Consider the following 17,095-nt stretch of genomic DNA (forward strand, 5'->3'; position numbering starts at 1 on the left):
GCAGACTTCAGTCACTCGGGGCTTGAGTGGCTGAGTGACGTAAGCAGATGCATTTGATACGGATCATTGTCAACTCTACGAAAACTGAGGTAATGTATGAAAACTGGGACAAAATCTCGATGGAAAAAGTCGTTGAAAAATTAATCCTACGAAAACTGGGGCATACGAAAACTGAGGTTCCACTGTATAAGAGGGGCCTGGAGACATGACTGATGAACAGAGAAAATGTTATTTTAGTGCCAGGAATGTTTGCATTGTTTATTCTGGACCCTATTTTGAAATTGGCATCTCTTGAAATTTGTGTGAAATTGACCAGATTACTGATTTCTGACCACTTTATTTGGTAGTTGAAATAGGTAAATGGACGGTTTCTACACAATAGAAGGAATACTAGCAAAATAGCTACAAGTTTGGTAGACTGGAACAATGGAATGGGCCAAAAATAGAGCATAAATATTGCCATTGGGTTAAGTGTATTCTAGCCTAATCACTCTGTAATCCAGCAAAATCACTAATCCAGCACCCTACAGGTCCCAATGATACCGGATTAGTGATGGTCAACTTGTATATACAGTATTATTGCACAGGTTATGAATTTGTTAGCTAACCCTTAAACTGTCCAAATGTAGATCTGCGTTCATCTGTGTGGCGCTCTGAGTATTTTGAAAAATAATTTTTTTTTTTTTTTTTTTTTAAATTAAAGAGGACAATTTTCTGTGTGGTATAAGACCTCCCCAAAAATTTTAGGGCCAGTATGTACCAAGATATAAGACCACGAAGTTGGCTCTGGATGCTCACCTGATGGCAACATCCAGTCTTGCTGCTTGCAAAAGTGTTGCCGATTTACCTTTTTTCTCATTTTTATTTTAATTTATGTAATTGTAATGTTCTGATAATTACAATTTGTAATAGTTCTTGTGATTTCATAGCCAATCTTTGTTCTGACACTAATATTATGTACTGAAATAGTACTCAAATAGTAACAATCACACTGACAGGTGAACATGATGGTAGGATTGCTGGTGTCCTTTTCTCTGTCTCATAAACATGCAAGATTTCAGGTATGTCTTGCTACTTCTACTTACACTTAGGTCACACTACACATACATATACAAGCATATATATACATACATAACCCTCTGGGTTTTCTTCTGTTTTCTTTCTAGTTCTTGTTCTTGTTTATTTCCTCTTATCTCCATGGGGAAGTGGAACAGAATTCTTCCTTCGTAAGCCATGCGTGTTGTAAGAGGCGACTAAAATGCCGGGAGCAAGGGGCTAGTAACCCCTTCTCCTGTATATATTACTAAATGTGAAGGGAGAAGCTTTCGTTTTTGCTATTGGGCCACCCCGCCTCGGTGGGATACAGCCAGTTTGTTGAAAGAAGAAAGATTTATAAGTCCCAGCAATGTTTTAGACACGCTGGAGTATGAAACTCTGAGGAATGGTGTTATGACAAGGGTCAGATAAGTGACAGCCAGTGGCATTTGATGAATGTGTGCTGCTGGAGGGAACCTTGCTTTTATATGTTTTTACTCTTGTACACAAACATGTCTCTGTATGTCTGTCTATCAGTCTGTCTGCCTGTCTGTCTATCTGTACATCTATTTGTCTGTCTATCTGTACATCTGTCTGTCTGCCTAGCTCTGCTTATCTGTCTGTCTAGTTCAACTTATCTGCCTTTCTGTCTTCTGTGTGTGGTCATGTTTATTTATGTCTTATATATACAAACACTGTGTAGCACTTGGCCTGGAATTTTTGGGTTATCCTAGGTAATTTACATTATGTATAATAACTGTACTTATAAGTACATGAGTACATGTGAGAGACAGAGATAGACAGAGATATAGACAGACAAATACAGAGACAGCCAAAGCCAGCCAGCCAGCCGAATACATTAGAACATAAGAAAGAACACTGCAGCAGGCCTACTGGCCCATGCAAGGCAGGTCCATGTCACCCCCCCCCTCCCAGCTTAGACCAATGACCCACCAAGTCAGGTCACATCCAGTGAAGGAAGGAGCATGGCATCTGACCTAGTAGCACAAGCTAGTCAGGTCTAACTCACACCCACCCACACTCACTTATGTATTTATCTAACTTATTTTTACTACTTAAAATGTGAGTGTTAATATGACATCAGTGAATCACTGGTATTTGCAATGCTATTTGCTCTAGCTGGTACTTAATTGAACTGGTGTTCCCACAAGGTACTAAGCGGTCCCTGATTTTTTCATACTGTGCACACTGAGTGCACAGACCCATTCTTTCATGTCTAGGCGACTCAGGCCTATCGCACCAAATTTGAAGGAATGAAAAATAAAACGTTGACCTACATTTGGAGCCCCCCGCACATGAACGTAGATCTACGTGTGGACAGTTTAAGGGTTAAGAAATTCCTAAAGATACTTCGACCTTAAAAATATATAATTATGACATGAATGATTTGTTTGTTTTGTTTCTATACTGTTACAGTAATAACATAGGAACAGTAATGTCAGTATGTAAGATATGTAACTCCCAGGAATGTATTACATATAAATATATAGGCACTGAACAGTCAAAATTTTACCCTTGGTCAGGACCTCTAGCCTCACTGTTGCATCAGTTGCTTGATACAGAGCAGGACAGCTCAGTAGTGGATCAGCTGGTGAGAGAGGCTGCACAGGGACACACTCAAGCTGTCTCTCATCTCCTTGCAAAACATCCAGATAAGGTCAGTATCAGTAGTAAACATAGTGAGGGAGAAGGATGTTCAGCATGATATACAGCAATCAGTTGAATAAAAGATGTTAGTTCTCAGCTGGTTTGGGTGAATGGAGAGACTGAATGGAAAACAGTTTATATAAAAAAAGTAAATTGGTAGTGTTATCAACAAAGTTTGTTGGAGGTCTATACATTAAATTCAGACTATAGATTTCAGAGTACTGTATATACTTGGTACATAATGAATGAGGATTTAATCTTTTTCATGTTTTTATATTTTGAGCACCACAGAATACGTACAAAGGAAAATTTACCCTAGCTCAGTCATCCATATTATATTTATTATAATTGTAAAAAAGAGGATCTTATATTAAGACATTTACGTATATATATTGTAATTTTTTAAAAAATTTGCTTAGAGAATTTTTTTTTATTTTTTTTTATAATGCTTATACATCTGTGAGGTATTAAGCTCTTTTAATTGTGAAAGCCCCAAATCAAATTCAAGGGTGAATAGCTGTTTAGCTATACTGTATTTAGGTGGTTGAGAAATGCTTGGATGACAACTGTCATTCAAGTACTACAACAGTTCTGTTAGGGAAAGCTGATTGTTTTGCACTATGGTGATTTTCCAGATACGTATAAGTAATTTATCACTATGGCCTGAACTTATCTCTTCAGGGGGAAAAAAGATAGGTGGTGCATTGAGGCATCTGTGAAGACAAAGAATTTAATCCATGGAGGCAATTAAGAGGAATGTACCATAGTATTGTTGTACCAGTTCTGTGTATGGGTGTGAAATAAGTTCTAAATGTTAAAGAGTGGAGGAAGGTGGAGGTAGTAGAGATGCTGTATTTGAGGACAATGTATGGTGTGAATATTATGCATAGAATTTGAAGTTTTGAGATTAGGATGAGGTGTGAAGTTACCAAAGTGTTATTCAGAGAGCTGAGGTGGTGTTGAGGTGGTTTGGACATTTAGAGAGGATGGAGAAAAATTGGTTGACTAGAAGGGCAGGTGAATGTGGGGTGGAGGGAAGGAGGGATATGGGTCATTCTAGGCTTGGGCCTTCAACAAATTTGTGTGAGCATGTTAGATAAGAGTGAATGGAGGCAAGTGGTTTTAACTCTTTGACATGTTGGAGTGTGAGCAAGGTAACATTTATGAAAGGACACGAGTCCTAGTAGTGAGAAGTAAAAGTACCTAAATTCTGAAAGAGGGGTGGTAATGTGGTTTGGAGGGTCATCTGAACTGTGATGTCAGCGTATTTCTGGCAAGACAGTGATTGAATGAGTGACAGTAAGAGTGTTTTTTCTTTGTCAGGTCACCCTACCTCAGTGGGAGATTACTTATGTTTTAAAAAAAAGCTTGTGAATACAGTACTTTATAGTAGGTCCCTGACTTATGATGTTCCGACTTCTTATGTTTACAGTATTGGTACTTTGGAACAAATTCATTATACTTACAAACTGATCTGCAGTTATGATCATTGCAAATGTCCAAACAAAAATTATATTTTATTTTTTTTACCAAATGAATTTCATACTTTGTGTGTTTATTTTATGCAAAGACAAAGACAGTGATTATGTGTAATTGATGAGGAAAGTGTTTTTTTTCTTTTTTTGGGTCACCCTTCCTCAGTGGGAAACGGCTGATGTGTTAAAAGAAAAAAATAAAGAACTCACACTTGTTTAGTGGAGATATTCAAGAACTATAGATTTAATCCTTACAATTTTCTTAAGGCTGAATTATAAATGCTGTATTATTATTATCTTTGTTAGTTTCTTGTTACTTATGCTAATTTTGTATGTTCTTTGTATGCTTTTGTGGAGTTTGTTTTTCAGTAGAGATTAATAAAGAACTGTAGATGAAATTATTAGGATGTTCTTTGGGGCTGTGGAAGCTGCTGCTACCCTCATGTACAAGATGTGTCGGTGAGTGAGGAGCTTGGCTCTCCTGTGCTACCTTATCCCTCACACAGTTATCCTCACCACAACCTTCCCATCCTATAAAACCAGGAACCTCATACCCTCACCATAGATTTCGAAAAAGAAATGGATAACATGCCCACTCACTCAGCACCTGGACCAGATTCATGGAATGCTCTATTTATAAAGAAGTGCAAAGCACCACTATCACAAGCCCACAGTATACTTTGGAGAAAGAGCCTAGATCTAGGTGAAATACCAGAGATCTTAAAGAGTGTAGACTTAGCTCCTTTACATAAGGGAAGTAGTAGAGCACTGGCTAAAAATTACAGACTAGTAGCCCTAACTTCTCACATCACAAAAATCTTCAAAAGAGTGATGAGACGGCAGATTACAAATTTATTGGACCAGCACAACTGGCATAACTGAGACCAGCATGGTTTTAGAGCAGGGCGGTCATGCCTGTCACAGCTACCGAACTACTACAACAGAATTATGGAGGCATTGGAAGACAACCAAAATGCAGATGTGATTTACAGAGATTTTGCAAAGGCGTTTGACAAATTCGATCATGGAGTGATAGCGCAAAAAATGAAAGCCATAGGCATTACAGGAAGGTGGGCAGATGGTTTTTCAGGTTCCTAACACAGAACACAAAAAGTAGCAGTAAACAGAGCAAAATCCAGCATCAGCAAGGCAAAATGCTCAGTTCCCCAAGGTACTGTCTTGGCACCTATACTGTTTCTCATCCTCATAGCAGACAAAGATAAAAACATCTGTCACAGTTTTGTATCATCATTTGCAGATGACACTAAAATAAGCATGAAAGTCATTACAGTAGAAGACACTGAAAAATTACAGGAAGACACAAACAGGATTTTCCAGTGAGCAGTGGAGAACAACATGACGTTCAATGGTGATAAGGTCCAGCTGCTTAGGTATGGAAAGAACGAAGAACTCAAAAGAGACACTATATACAAAACTCAACAGGATCACCTAATAGAGCAAAAGGAACATGTTAAAGACTTAGAAATAATGATGCCAGCTGATCTTTCAAAGAACACAATAAGACAAAGGTCACGACAGCCAGAATGATGACGGGGTGGGTATCAAGAACTTTCAAAACAAAGGAAATTATGTCATTACCTGGAGAGAGTTCCGGGGGTCAACGCCCCCGCGGCCCGGTCTGTGACCAGGCCTCCTGGTGGATCAGAGCCTGATCAACCAGGCTGTTGCTGCTGGCTGCACGCAAACCAACGTACGAGCCACAGCCCGGCTGGTCAGGAACCGACTTTAGGTGCTTGTCCAGTGCCAGCTTGAAGACTGCCAGGGGTCTGTTGGTAATCCCCCTTATGTATGCTGGGAGGCAGTTGAACAGTCTCGGGCCCCTGACACTTATTGTATGGTCTCTTAACGTGCTAGTGACACCCCTGCTTTTCATTGGGGGGATGTTGCATCGTCTGCCAAGTCTTTTGCTTTCGTAGTGAGTGATTTTCGTGTGCAAGTTCGGTACTAGTCCCTCTAGGATTTTCCAGGTGTATATAATCATGTATCTCTCCCACCTGCGTTCCAGGGAATACAGTTTTAGGAACCTCAAGCGCTCCCAGTAATTGAGGTGTTTTATCTCTGTTATGCACGCCGTGAAGGTTCTCTGTACATTTTCTAGGTCAGCAATTTCACCTGCCTTGAAAGGTGTTGTTAGTGTGCAGCAATATTCCAGCCTAGATAGAACAAGTGACCTGAAGAGTGTCATCATGGGCTTGGCCTCCCTAGTTTTGAAGGTTCTCATTGTCCATCCTGTCATTTTTCTAGCAGATGCGATTGATACAATGTTATGGTCCTTGAAGGTGAGATCCTCCGACATGATCACTCCCAGGTCTTTGACGTTGGTGTTTCGCTCTATTTTGTGGCCAGAATTTGTTTTGTACTCTGATGAAGATTTAATTTCCTCGTGTTTACCATATCTGAGTAATTGAAATTTCTCATCGTTGAACTTCATATTGTTTTCTGCAGCCCACTGAAAGATTCGGTTGATGTCCACCTGGAGCCTTGCAGTGTCTGCAATGGAAGACACTGTCATGCAGATTCGGGTGTCATCTGCAAAGGAAGACACGGTGCTGTGGCTGACATCCTTGTCTATGTCAGATATGAGGATGAGGAACAAGATGGGAGCGAGTACTGTACCTTGTGGAACAGAGCTTTTCACCGTAGCTGCCTCGGACTTTACTCTGTTGACGACTACTCTCTGTGTTCTGTTAGTGAGGAAATTATAGATCCATCGACCGACTTTTCCTGTTATTCCTTTAGCACGCATTTTGTGCGCTATTACGCCATGGTCACACTTGTCGAAGGCTTTTGCAAAGTCTGTATATATTACATCTGCATTCTTTTTATCTTCTAGTGCATTTAGGACCTTGTCGTAGTGATCCAATAGTTGAGACAGACAGGAGCGACCTGTTCTAAACCCATGTTGCCCTGGGTTGTGTAACTGATGGGTTTCTAGATGGGTGGTGATCTTGCTTCTTAGGACCCTTTCAAAGATTTTTATGATATGGGATGTTAGTGCTATCGGTCTGTAGTTCTTTGCTGTTGGTTTACTGCCCCCTTCGTGGAGTGGGGCTATGTCTATTGTTTTTAGTAACTGTGGGACGACCCCCGTGTCCATGCTCCCTCTCCATAGGATGGAAAAGGCTCGTGATAGGGGCTTCTTGCAGTTCTTGATGAACACGGAGTTCCATGAGTCTGGTGACACTCTTCAAATCGCTAGTATTCCCTCATTTAGAATATTGCTCAGTGCTGACAGCCCTGTTCAAGGCTGGAGAAATATCAGAACTGGAACAATTACAGAGATGGTTTACAGTACACAGAGCTAGTAAAGCATTTAGGTTACTGGGAATGCCTTAACTCTTAACCCTTTGAGGGTCGGTCACATACAAGTACGTCATTGCAGCCAGGATCGGTCACGTACTTGTACGCCTAAATTCTGGTACCTTCAAATCTGGTGGAAGAGAGCTGGCAGGCCTACATATGAAAGAATGGGTCTGTGTGGTCAGTGTGTGCAGTATAAAAAAAATCCTGAAGCACGCTGTGCATAATGAGAAAAAAAAAACTTCGACTGTGTTTTTGGTTTTAAACGGCGACTTTCTAGTGTATTTTCGTATGGTATTTATAGAGGAAGGTGGCAACAACAAGTAAGAGGGAGGTGAAAGTGTATAAACTAAGGGAGGAGGAAGTTCGGGTGAGATTTAAGCGACTATTGGCAGAAAGGTGGGCTAGTGCAAAGATGAGTAGTGGGGGGGTTGAAGAGGGTTGGAATAGTTTTAAAAATGCAGTATTAGAATGTGGGGCAGAAGTTTGTGGTTATAGGAGGGTGGGGGCAGGAGGAAAGAGGAGTGATTGGTGGAATGATGAAGTAAAGGGTGTGATAAAAGAGAAAAAGGTAGCTTATGAGAGGTTTTTACAAAGCAGAAGTGTTATAAGAAGAGCAGAGTATATGGAGAGTAAAAGAAAGGTAAAGAGAGTGGTGAGAGAGTGCAAAAGGAGAGCAGATGATAGAGTGGGAGAGGCACTGTCAAGAAATTTTAATGAAAATAAGAAAAAATTTTGGAGTGAGTTAAACAAGTTAAGAAAGCCTAGGGAAAATATGGATTTGTCAGTTAAGAACAGAGTAGGGGAGTTAGTAGATGGGGAGATGGAGGTATTGGGTAGATGGCGAGAATATTTTGAGGAACTTTTAAATGTTAAGGAAGAAACAGAGGCAGTAATTTCATGCACTGGTCAGGGAGGTATACCATCTTTTAGGAGTGAAGAAGAGCAGAATGTAAGTGTGGGGGAGGTACGTGAGGCATTACGTAAAATGAAAGGGGGTAAAGCAGCTGGAACTGATGGGATCATGACAGAAATGTTAAAAGCAGGGGGGATATAGTGTTGGAGTGGTTGGTACTTTTGTTTAATAAATGTATGAAAGAGGGGAAGGTACCTAGGGATTGGCAGAGAGCATGTATAGTCCCTTTATATAAAGGGAAAGGGGACAAAAGAGACTGTAAAAATTATAGAGGAATAAGCTTACTGAGTATACCAGGAAAAGTGTACGGTAGGGTTATAATTGAAAGAATTAGAGGTAAGACAGAATGTAGGATTGCGGATGAGCAAGGAGGTTTTAGAGTGGGTAGGGGATGTGTAGATCAGGTGTTTACATTGAAGCATATATGTGAACAGTATTTAGATAAAGATAGGGAAGTTTTTATTGCATTTATGGATTTAGAAAAGGCATATGATAGAGTGGATAGAGGAGCAATGTGGCAGATGTTGCAAGTATATGGAATAGGTGGTAAGTTATTAAATGCTGTAAAGAGTTTTTATGAGGATAGTGAGGCTCAGATTAGGGTGTGTAGAAGAGAGGGAGACTACTTCCCGGTAAAAGTAGGTCTTAGACAGGGATGTGTAATGTCACCATGGTTGTTTAATATATTTATAGATGGGGTTGTAAAGGAAGTAAATGCTAGGGTGTTTGGGAGAGGGGTGGGATTAAATTATGGGGAATCAAATTCAAAATGGGAATTGACACAGTTACTTTCTGCTGATGATACTGTGCTTATGGGAGATTCTAAAGAAAAATTGCAAAGGTTAGTGGATGAGTTTGGGAATGTGTGTAAAGGTAGAAAGTTGAAAGTGAACATTGAAAAGAGTAAGGTGATGAGGGTGTCAAATGATTTAGATAAAGAAAAATTGGATATCAAATTGGGGAGGAGGAGTATGGAAGAAGTGAATGTTTTCAGATACTTGGGAGTTGACGTGTCGGCGGATGGATTTATGAAGGATGAGGTTAATCATAGAATTGATGAGGGAAAAAAGGTGAGTGGTGCGTTGAGGTATATTTTTTTTTTTTTTTTTTATTATCACACCGGCCGATTCCCACCAAGGCAGGGTGGCCCGAAAAAGAAAAACTTTCACCATCATTCACTCCATCACTGTCTTGCCAGAAGGGTGCTTTACACTACAGTTTTTAAACTGCAACATTAACACCCCTCCTTCAGAGTGCAGGCACTGTACTTCCCATCTCCAGGACTCAAGTCCGGCCTGCCGGTTTCCCTGAATCCCTTCATAAATGTTACTTTGCTCACACTCCAACAGCACGTCAAGTATTAAAAACCATTTGTCTCCATTCACTCCTATCAAACACGCTCACGCATGCCTGCTGGAAGTCCAAGCCCCTCGCACACAAAACCTCCTTTACCCCCTCCCTCCAACCCTTCCTAGGCCGACCCCTACCCCGCCTTCCTTCCACTACAGACTGATACACTCTTGAAGTCATTCTGTTTCGCTCCATTCTCTCTACATGTCCGAACCACCTCAACAACCCTTCCTCAGCCCTCTGGACAACAGTTTTGGTAATCCCGCACCTCCTCCTAACTTCCAAACTACGAATTCTCTGCATTATATTCACACCACACATTGCCCTCAGACATGACATCTCCACTGCCTCCAGCCTTCTCCTCGCTGCAACATTCATCACCCACGCTTCACACCCATATAAGAGCGTTGGTAAAACTATACTCTCATACATTCCCCTCTTTGCCTCCAAGGACAAAGTTCTTTGTCTCCACAGACTCCTAAGTGCACCACTCACTCTTTTTCCCTCATCAATTCTATGATTCACCTCATCTTTCATAGACCCATCCGCTGACACGTCCACTCCCAAATATCTGAATACGTTCACCTCCTCCATACTCTCTCCCTCCAACCTGATATTCAATCTTTCATCACCTAATCTTTTTGTTATCCTCATAACCTTACTCTTTCCTGTATTCACCTTTAATTTTCTTCTTTTGCACACCCTACCAAATTCATCCACCAATCTCTGCAACTTCTCTTCAGAATCTCCCAAGAGCACAGTGTCATCAGCAAAGAGCAGCTGTGACAACTCCCACTTTGTGTGTGATTCTTTATCTTTTAACTCCACGCCTCTTGCCAAGACCCTCGCATTTACTTCTCTTACAACCCCATCTATAAATATATTAAACAACCACGGTGACATCACACATCCTTGTCTAAGGCCTACTTTTACTGGGAAAAAATTTCCCTCTTTCCTACATACTCTAACTTGAGCCTCACTATCCTCGTAAAAACTCTTCACTGCTTTCAGTAACCTACCTCCTACACCATACACTTGCAACATCTGCCACATTGCCCCCCTATCCACCCTGTCATACGCCTTTTCCAAATCCATAAATGCCACAAAGACCTCTTTAGCCTTATCTAAATACTGTTCACTTATATGTTTCACTGTAAACACCTGGTCCACACACCCCCTACCTTTCCTAAAGCCTCCTTGTTCATCTGCTATCCTATTCTCCGTCTTACTCTTAATTCTTTCAATTATAACTCTACCATACACTTTACCAGGTACACTCAACAGACTTATCCCCCTATAATTTTTGCACTCTCTTTTATCCCCTTTGCCTTTATACAAAGGAACTATGCATGCTCTCTGCCAATCCCTAGGTACCTTACCCTCTTCCATACATTTATTAAATAATTGCACCAACCACTCCAAAACTGTATCCCCACCTGCTTTTAACATTTCTATCTTTATCCCATCAATCCCGGCTGCCTTACCCCCTTTCATTTTACCTACTGCCTCACGAACTTTCCCCACACTCACAACTGGCTCTTCCTCACTCCTACAAGATGTTATTCCTCCTTGCCCTAAACACGAAATCACAGCTTCCCTATCTTCATCAACATTTAACAATTCCTCAAAATATTCCTTCCATCTTCCCAATACCTCTAACTCTCCATTTAATAACTCTCCTCTCCTATTTTTAACTGACAAATCCATTTGTTCTCTAGGCTTTCTTAACTTGTTAATCTCACTCCAAAACTTTTTCTTATTTTCAACAAAATTTGTTGATAACATCTCACCCACTCTCTCATTTGCTCTCTTTTTACATTGCTTCACCACTCTCTTAACTTCTCTCTTTTTCTCCATATACTCTTCCCTCCTTGCATCACTTCTACTTTGTAAAAACTTCTCATATGCTAACTTTTTCTCCCTTACTACTCTCATTACATCATCATTCCACCAATCGCTCCTCTTCCCTCCTGCACCCACTTTCCTGTAACCACAAACTTCTGCTGAACACTCTAACACTACATTTTTAAACCTACCCCATACCTCTTCGACCCCATTGCCTATGCTCTCATTAGCCCATCTATCCTCCAATAGCTGTTTATATCTTACCCTAACTGCCTCCTCTTTTAGTTTATAAACCTTCACCTCTCTCTTCCCTGATGCTTCTATTCTCCTTGTATCCCATCTACCTTTTACTCTCAGTGTAGCTACAACTAGAAAGTGATCTGATATATCTGTGGCCCCTCTATAAACATGTACATCCTGAAGTCTACTCAACAGTCTTTTATCTACCAATACATAATCCAACAAACTACTGTCATTTCGCCCTACATCATATCGTGTATACTTATTTATCCTCTTTTTCTTAAAATATGTATTACCTATAACTAAACCCCTTTCTATACAAAGTTCAATCAAAGGGCTCCCATTATCATTTACACCTGGCACCCCAAACTTACCTACCACACCCTCTCTAAAAGTTTCTCCTACTTTAGCATTCAAGTCCCCTACCACAATTACTCTCTCACTTGGTTCAAAGGCTCCTATACATTCACTTAACATCTCCCAAAATCTCTCTCTCTCCTCTGCATTCCTCTCTTCTCCAGGTGCATACACGCTTATTATGACCCACTTCTCGCATCCAACCTTTACTTTAATCCACATAATTCTTGAATTTACACATTCATATTCTCTTTTCTCCTTCCATAACTGATCATTTAACATTACTGCTACCCCTTCCTTTGCTCTAACTCTCTCAGATACTCCAGATTTAATCCCATTTATTTCCCCCCACTGAAACTCTCCTACCCCCTTCAGCTTTGTTTCGCTTAGGGCCAGGACATCCAACTTCTTTTCATTCATAACATCAGCAATCATCTGTTTCTTGTCATCCGCACTACATCCACGCACATTTAAGCAACCCAGTTTTATAAAGTTTTTCTTCTTCTCTTTTTTATTAATTGTATACAGGAGAAGGGGTTACTAGCCCATTGCTCCCGGCATTTTAGTCGCCTCATACGACACGCATGGCTTACGGAGGAAAGATTCTTTTCCACTTCCCCATGGACAATAGAAGAAATAAAAAAGAGGTATATGTGGAGTCAAAAAACGTTATCTATGGAGGCAAAGAAGGGAATGTATGAAAGTATAGTAGTACCAACACTCTTATATGGGTGTGAAGCTTGGGTGGTAAATGCAGCAGCGAGGAGACGGTTGGAGGCAGTGGAGATGTCCTGTTTAAGGGCAATGTGTGGTGTAAATATTATGCAGAAAATTCGGAGTGTGGAAATTAGGAGAAGGTGTGGAGTTAATAAAAGTATTAGTCAGAGGGCAGAAGAGGGGTTGTTGAGGTGGTTTGGTCATTTAGAGAGAATGGATCAAAGTAGAATGACATGGAAAGCATATAAATCTATAGGGGAAGGAAGGCGGGGTAGGGGTCGTCCTCGAAAGGGTTGGAGAGAGGGGGTAAAGGAGGTTTTGTGGGTAAGGGGCTTGGACTTCCAGCAAGCGTGCGTGAGCGTGTTAGATAGGAGTGAATGGAGACGAATGGTACTTGGGACCTGACGATCTGTTGGAGTGTGAGCAGGGTAATATTTAGTGAAGGGATTCAGGGAAACCGGTTATTTTCATATAGTCGGACTTGAGTCCTGGAAATGGGAAGTACAATGCCTGCACTTTAAAGGAGGGGTTTGGGATATTGGCAGTTTGGAGGGATATGTTGTGTATCTTTATATGTGTATGCTTCTAGACTGTTGTATTCTGAGCACCTCTGCAAAAACAGTGATAATGTGCGAGTGTGGTGAAAGTGTTGAATGATGATGAAAGTATTTTCTTTTTGGGGATTTTCTTTCTTTTTTGGGTCACCCTGCCTCGGTGGGAGACGGCCGACTTGTTGAAGAAAAAAAAAAAAAAATTATGGTTGTATTCTCATTTCCTTGGTCTCATTTGATAGAATGGAAGATATATTACAGAATTAGAGATGATTGGTTTCATGATGACAAATACCTTGAAATTGAGCTCAAAGTAGCGGAAATGATCAATTTTTACTGATGTTCAAGAGTAAACAAATCAAGCCATGCGTCCAATACACATCAACTAGTGAGTCTAATATTCTTTCACAAGTGTGCTGATATAATTTATACCGTTTTTACAATGATGTAGTAATATATATAACAGAAAATCTTCTATTTTCTGTGAGAATAAATATTCAAAAACAAATGTAAGAGGGGCCTAGAGACGTGTCTAATGAACAGATAAAATGTTATTTTAGTGTCATGAATGTCTGTCTTGTTTATTCTGGACCCTATTTAGATATTGGCATCTTTTGAAATTTGTGTGAAATTGCCCAAATTGCCAATTTCTGACCACTTTATTGGGTAGTTGAAATCAGTAAATGGGCAGATTCGTGTACTCAATCGATAGAACAAATGGAGTTCTAGGGAAATAGCTGTGATTTTAGTCAACTGCAACATTGGATTTGGCCGAAAATAGGTCTCAAAGTGGGCAAAATCGCCCACTTTGAGACCGCTAACTTCGTGAGAGCATAATTTCGTAAGTTTTCCATCAAATTTCATACTTTTGGTGTCATTATGATCAGAAAAAGATTCTCTATCATTTCATGAGAATTTTTTTTTTTTTTTTCAAAAATTTTTCGACCTTGAGAACGAGTTTGGGAGAGGACCTCTCGACCCTCAAAGGGTTAAACTGTCCAAACGTAGATCTATGTTTGTACCATTAGTGCTCTAAACGCAGATCTACATTATATTTTTCCTGCGTTCAAATTTGGCACAATTGGCCTGAGATGCCTGGTCAGCATAGAATGGGTCTTAACACTCGGTGTGCATAGTATTAAAAAAATTTGGGATCAGTTAGTACCTTGTGGGAGCACCATTTCAGTTGAGTGCCAGCTAGAGCAAATAGCGTGGCAAACACCAGGGATTCACTGATGTCATGTCATATTAACACTCCCCTTTTATGAGGAAAGTGATGTTGACCCATAGTTTAGTGGCTTTGAGATGGAGGTGGCCGCAAGTGGTTGAGGAAATGTCAAAAACCTTGATAATAACCCATGTGCAACATTTGTGCAATATCCTTTCATTTCTGATACCAATGTAAGTGACATCCTGCCAGAATGTCCTATACCCTATGCCCTAAGTAAAGAGAAGATTCTGGAACATGTGTAATACGTTTTTGGCTGGCTAGCTGACTGGCTGACTGACTTGACTGACTTTGGCTGTCTCTCTGTCTTTATCTCTGTGTCTATGTCTGTCTGTCTTAATCTCTTTTAGCTACATGTAAGTACAGTTATTATACATCGTGTAAATTATTTAGGATAACCCAAAAATTCTAGGCAAAGTGCTCTACAGTGCTTATAGATTTATTTTTTTTAACAAGTCGGCCGTCTTCCACCGAGGCAGGTGACCCAAAAAGCAAGAAAAAAAATCCTCAAAAAGAAAATACTTTTATCATTCAGCACTTTCACCTCACTCACACATAATCACTTTTTGCAGAGGTGCTCAGAATACAACAGTTTAGAAGCATATACGTATAAAGATACACAACATATTCCTCCAAACTGCCAATATCCTAAACCCCTCCTTTAAAGCACAGGCATTGTACTTCCCATTTCCAGGACTCAAGTCCACCTATATAAAAATAACCGGTTTCCCTGAATCCCTTCACTAAATATTACCTGGTCACTCTCCAACAGCTCGTCAGATATAAGCTTGTAGATATAAGGCATAATAAGCATGGCTGGCAAGTAGTACACATTTTTTACTTGATCAGGAATGAGACGTGACGACTTTGCATTGTGTGTAATACCTATTGGTTTACGAGCTGCTCTCTGAGACAGAGACAAGCAGACGGAAAGACAGACACACACACACACAGGCAGACAGAAAGACAGATAAGCAGAGATAGACAGACAGATAAGCAGAGCTAGACAGACAGATGAGCAGAGCTAGACACAGACAGACAGACAGACAGACAGACATGTTAGTGTGTAACAGTGAAAAATAAAGCCAGGGTTCCCTGGAGCAGGGCACATTCATCGAGTGTCATTCAACTGCTGCACTGTCAGCAGTTTAGTGACATTTGTCTTAACACCATGCTTCAAGGAGTTTCATATATACTCCAGCATGTGTAAAACATTCCTGAGACCTATAAATACAGGTCTCCCTCAACATTTGTGAAGGGTAGGGGATCAAGAACCTCGCAAATGTTGGAAAATCGTGAATGTTTGGTGCTCCAATATATTGTAGGGAAATATAATAATAGCATTTACTTAGCCTAACAATACTGCTTCCTTAACCTATTGAACCATGAACAATCATAAAACACATGAAAACATCATAAAATATTGTACTAGTGCCAGTCCTTTGGTAAAGAAGGTGAGAAAGACTATAGAATTCAAGAACACGTAGCAGAGTACCAAAGTGGAGGAGGAAGTGAGAGGGGAAAATGTGCCTTCTTCAGTGATTCTACAATATGTACAATACTAAAGCAGCAAGAGTCGATAAAGACTATAGTGCCAGCCAGTGATAAAGTGTAGCATTAACAGTGTAGCAAGTAAGTTAAGCAATTAATCGATAGAAAAATGACAGCACGAACCCAACTCCTCCAATGTTGTTGGAAGTATATAGGGCAACTGAGAACACCCTGTCTCTGCTGCCTCAGCTGCTGCCTGCACCAGCAATATGTACAGCTTATGCTCTCAGTGGCCCTTATGCACCCAACAACAACAACACAGCAACACTTGTCACATACTTAATGACGTATTTTATTCATTCTAGAGTACAGTGGACCCCCGCTTAACGATCACCTCCCAATGCGACCAATTATGTAAGTGTATTTATGTAAGTGCATTTGTATGTGTATGTTTGGGGGTCTGAAATGGACTAACCTACTTCACAATATTCCTTATGGGAACAAATTTGGTCAGTACTGGCACCTGAACATACTTCTGGAATGAAAAAATATCGTTAACCGGGGGTCCACTGTATATGCCATGTTTCTTTGTTATTAATATTGTTTATTATGTCATATTAGATGATTTGTGATAGATAAATAAGCCGTGAAAACGTTGATCTACGTTTGGACAGTTTAAGGGTTAGTCTTGAGCATGTTCTCATTGGAGCGGAGGAGAGAGAGATACATGTACAGTGTACCTGGAAAGTACTCGAGGGCCTGGTCCTAAATCTGCACACTGCCGTAACAACATACTGGAGTGAGAGATATGGGAGGAAGTACAAAATAAACCCAGTGAGGAGCAGGGGTGCAGTAGGCACGATAAGGGAACACTGTATGAACATTCATGGCCCCAGACTAT

At 40.4% G+C, this 17,095-nt stretch overlaps 1 protein-coding gene across 6 annotated transcripts in view; it reads left to right on the forward strand.

Annotated features, from left to right (window-relative positions):
- Nucleotides 1–17,095, forward strand: part of mib2 (mind bomb 2) — a 239,197-nt gene that overhangs the window by 203,955 nt on the left and 18,147 nt on the right. For all 6 annotated transcript variants that reach the window (XM_070090837.1, XM_070090836.1, XM_070090839.1 and 3 more), the window contains one exon: nucleotides 2,580–2,713. In XM_070090837.1, the coding sequence (XP_069946938.1) occupies nucleotides 2,580–2,713 (134 nt within the window). The remainder of the gene's footprint in view (nucleotides 1–2,579; nucleotides 2,714–17,095) is intronic.

The sequence above is a fragment of the Cherax quadricarinatus genome, chromosome 33 (genome assembly GCF_038502225.1).
Source record: "Cherax quadricarinatus isolate ZL_2023a chromosome 33, ASM3850222v1, whole genome shotgun sequence".
Lineage (NCBI taxonomy): Eukaryota > Metazoa > Arthropoda > Malacostraca > Decapoda > Parastacidae > Cherax > Cherax quadricarinatus.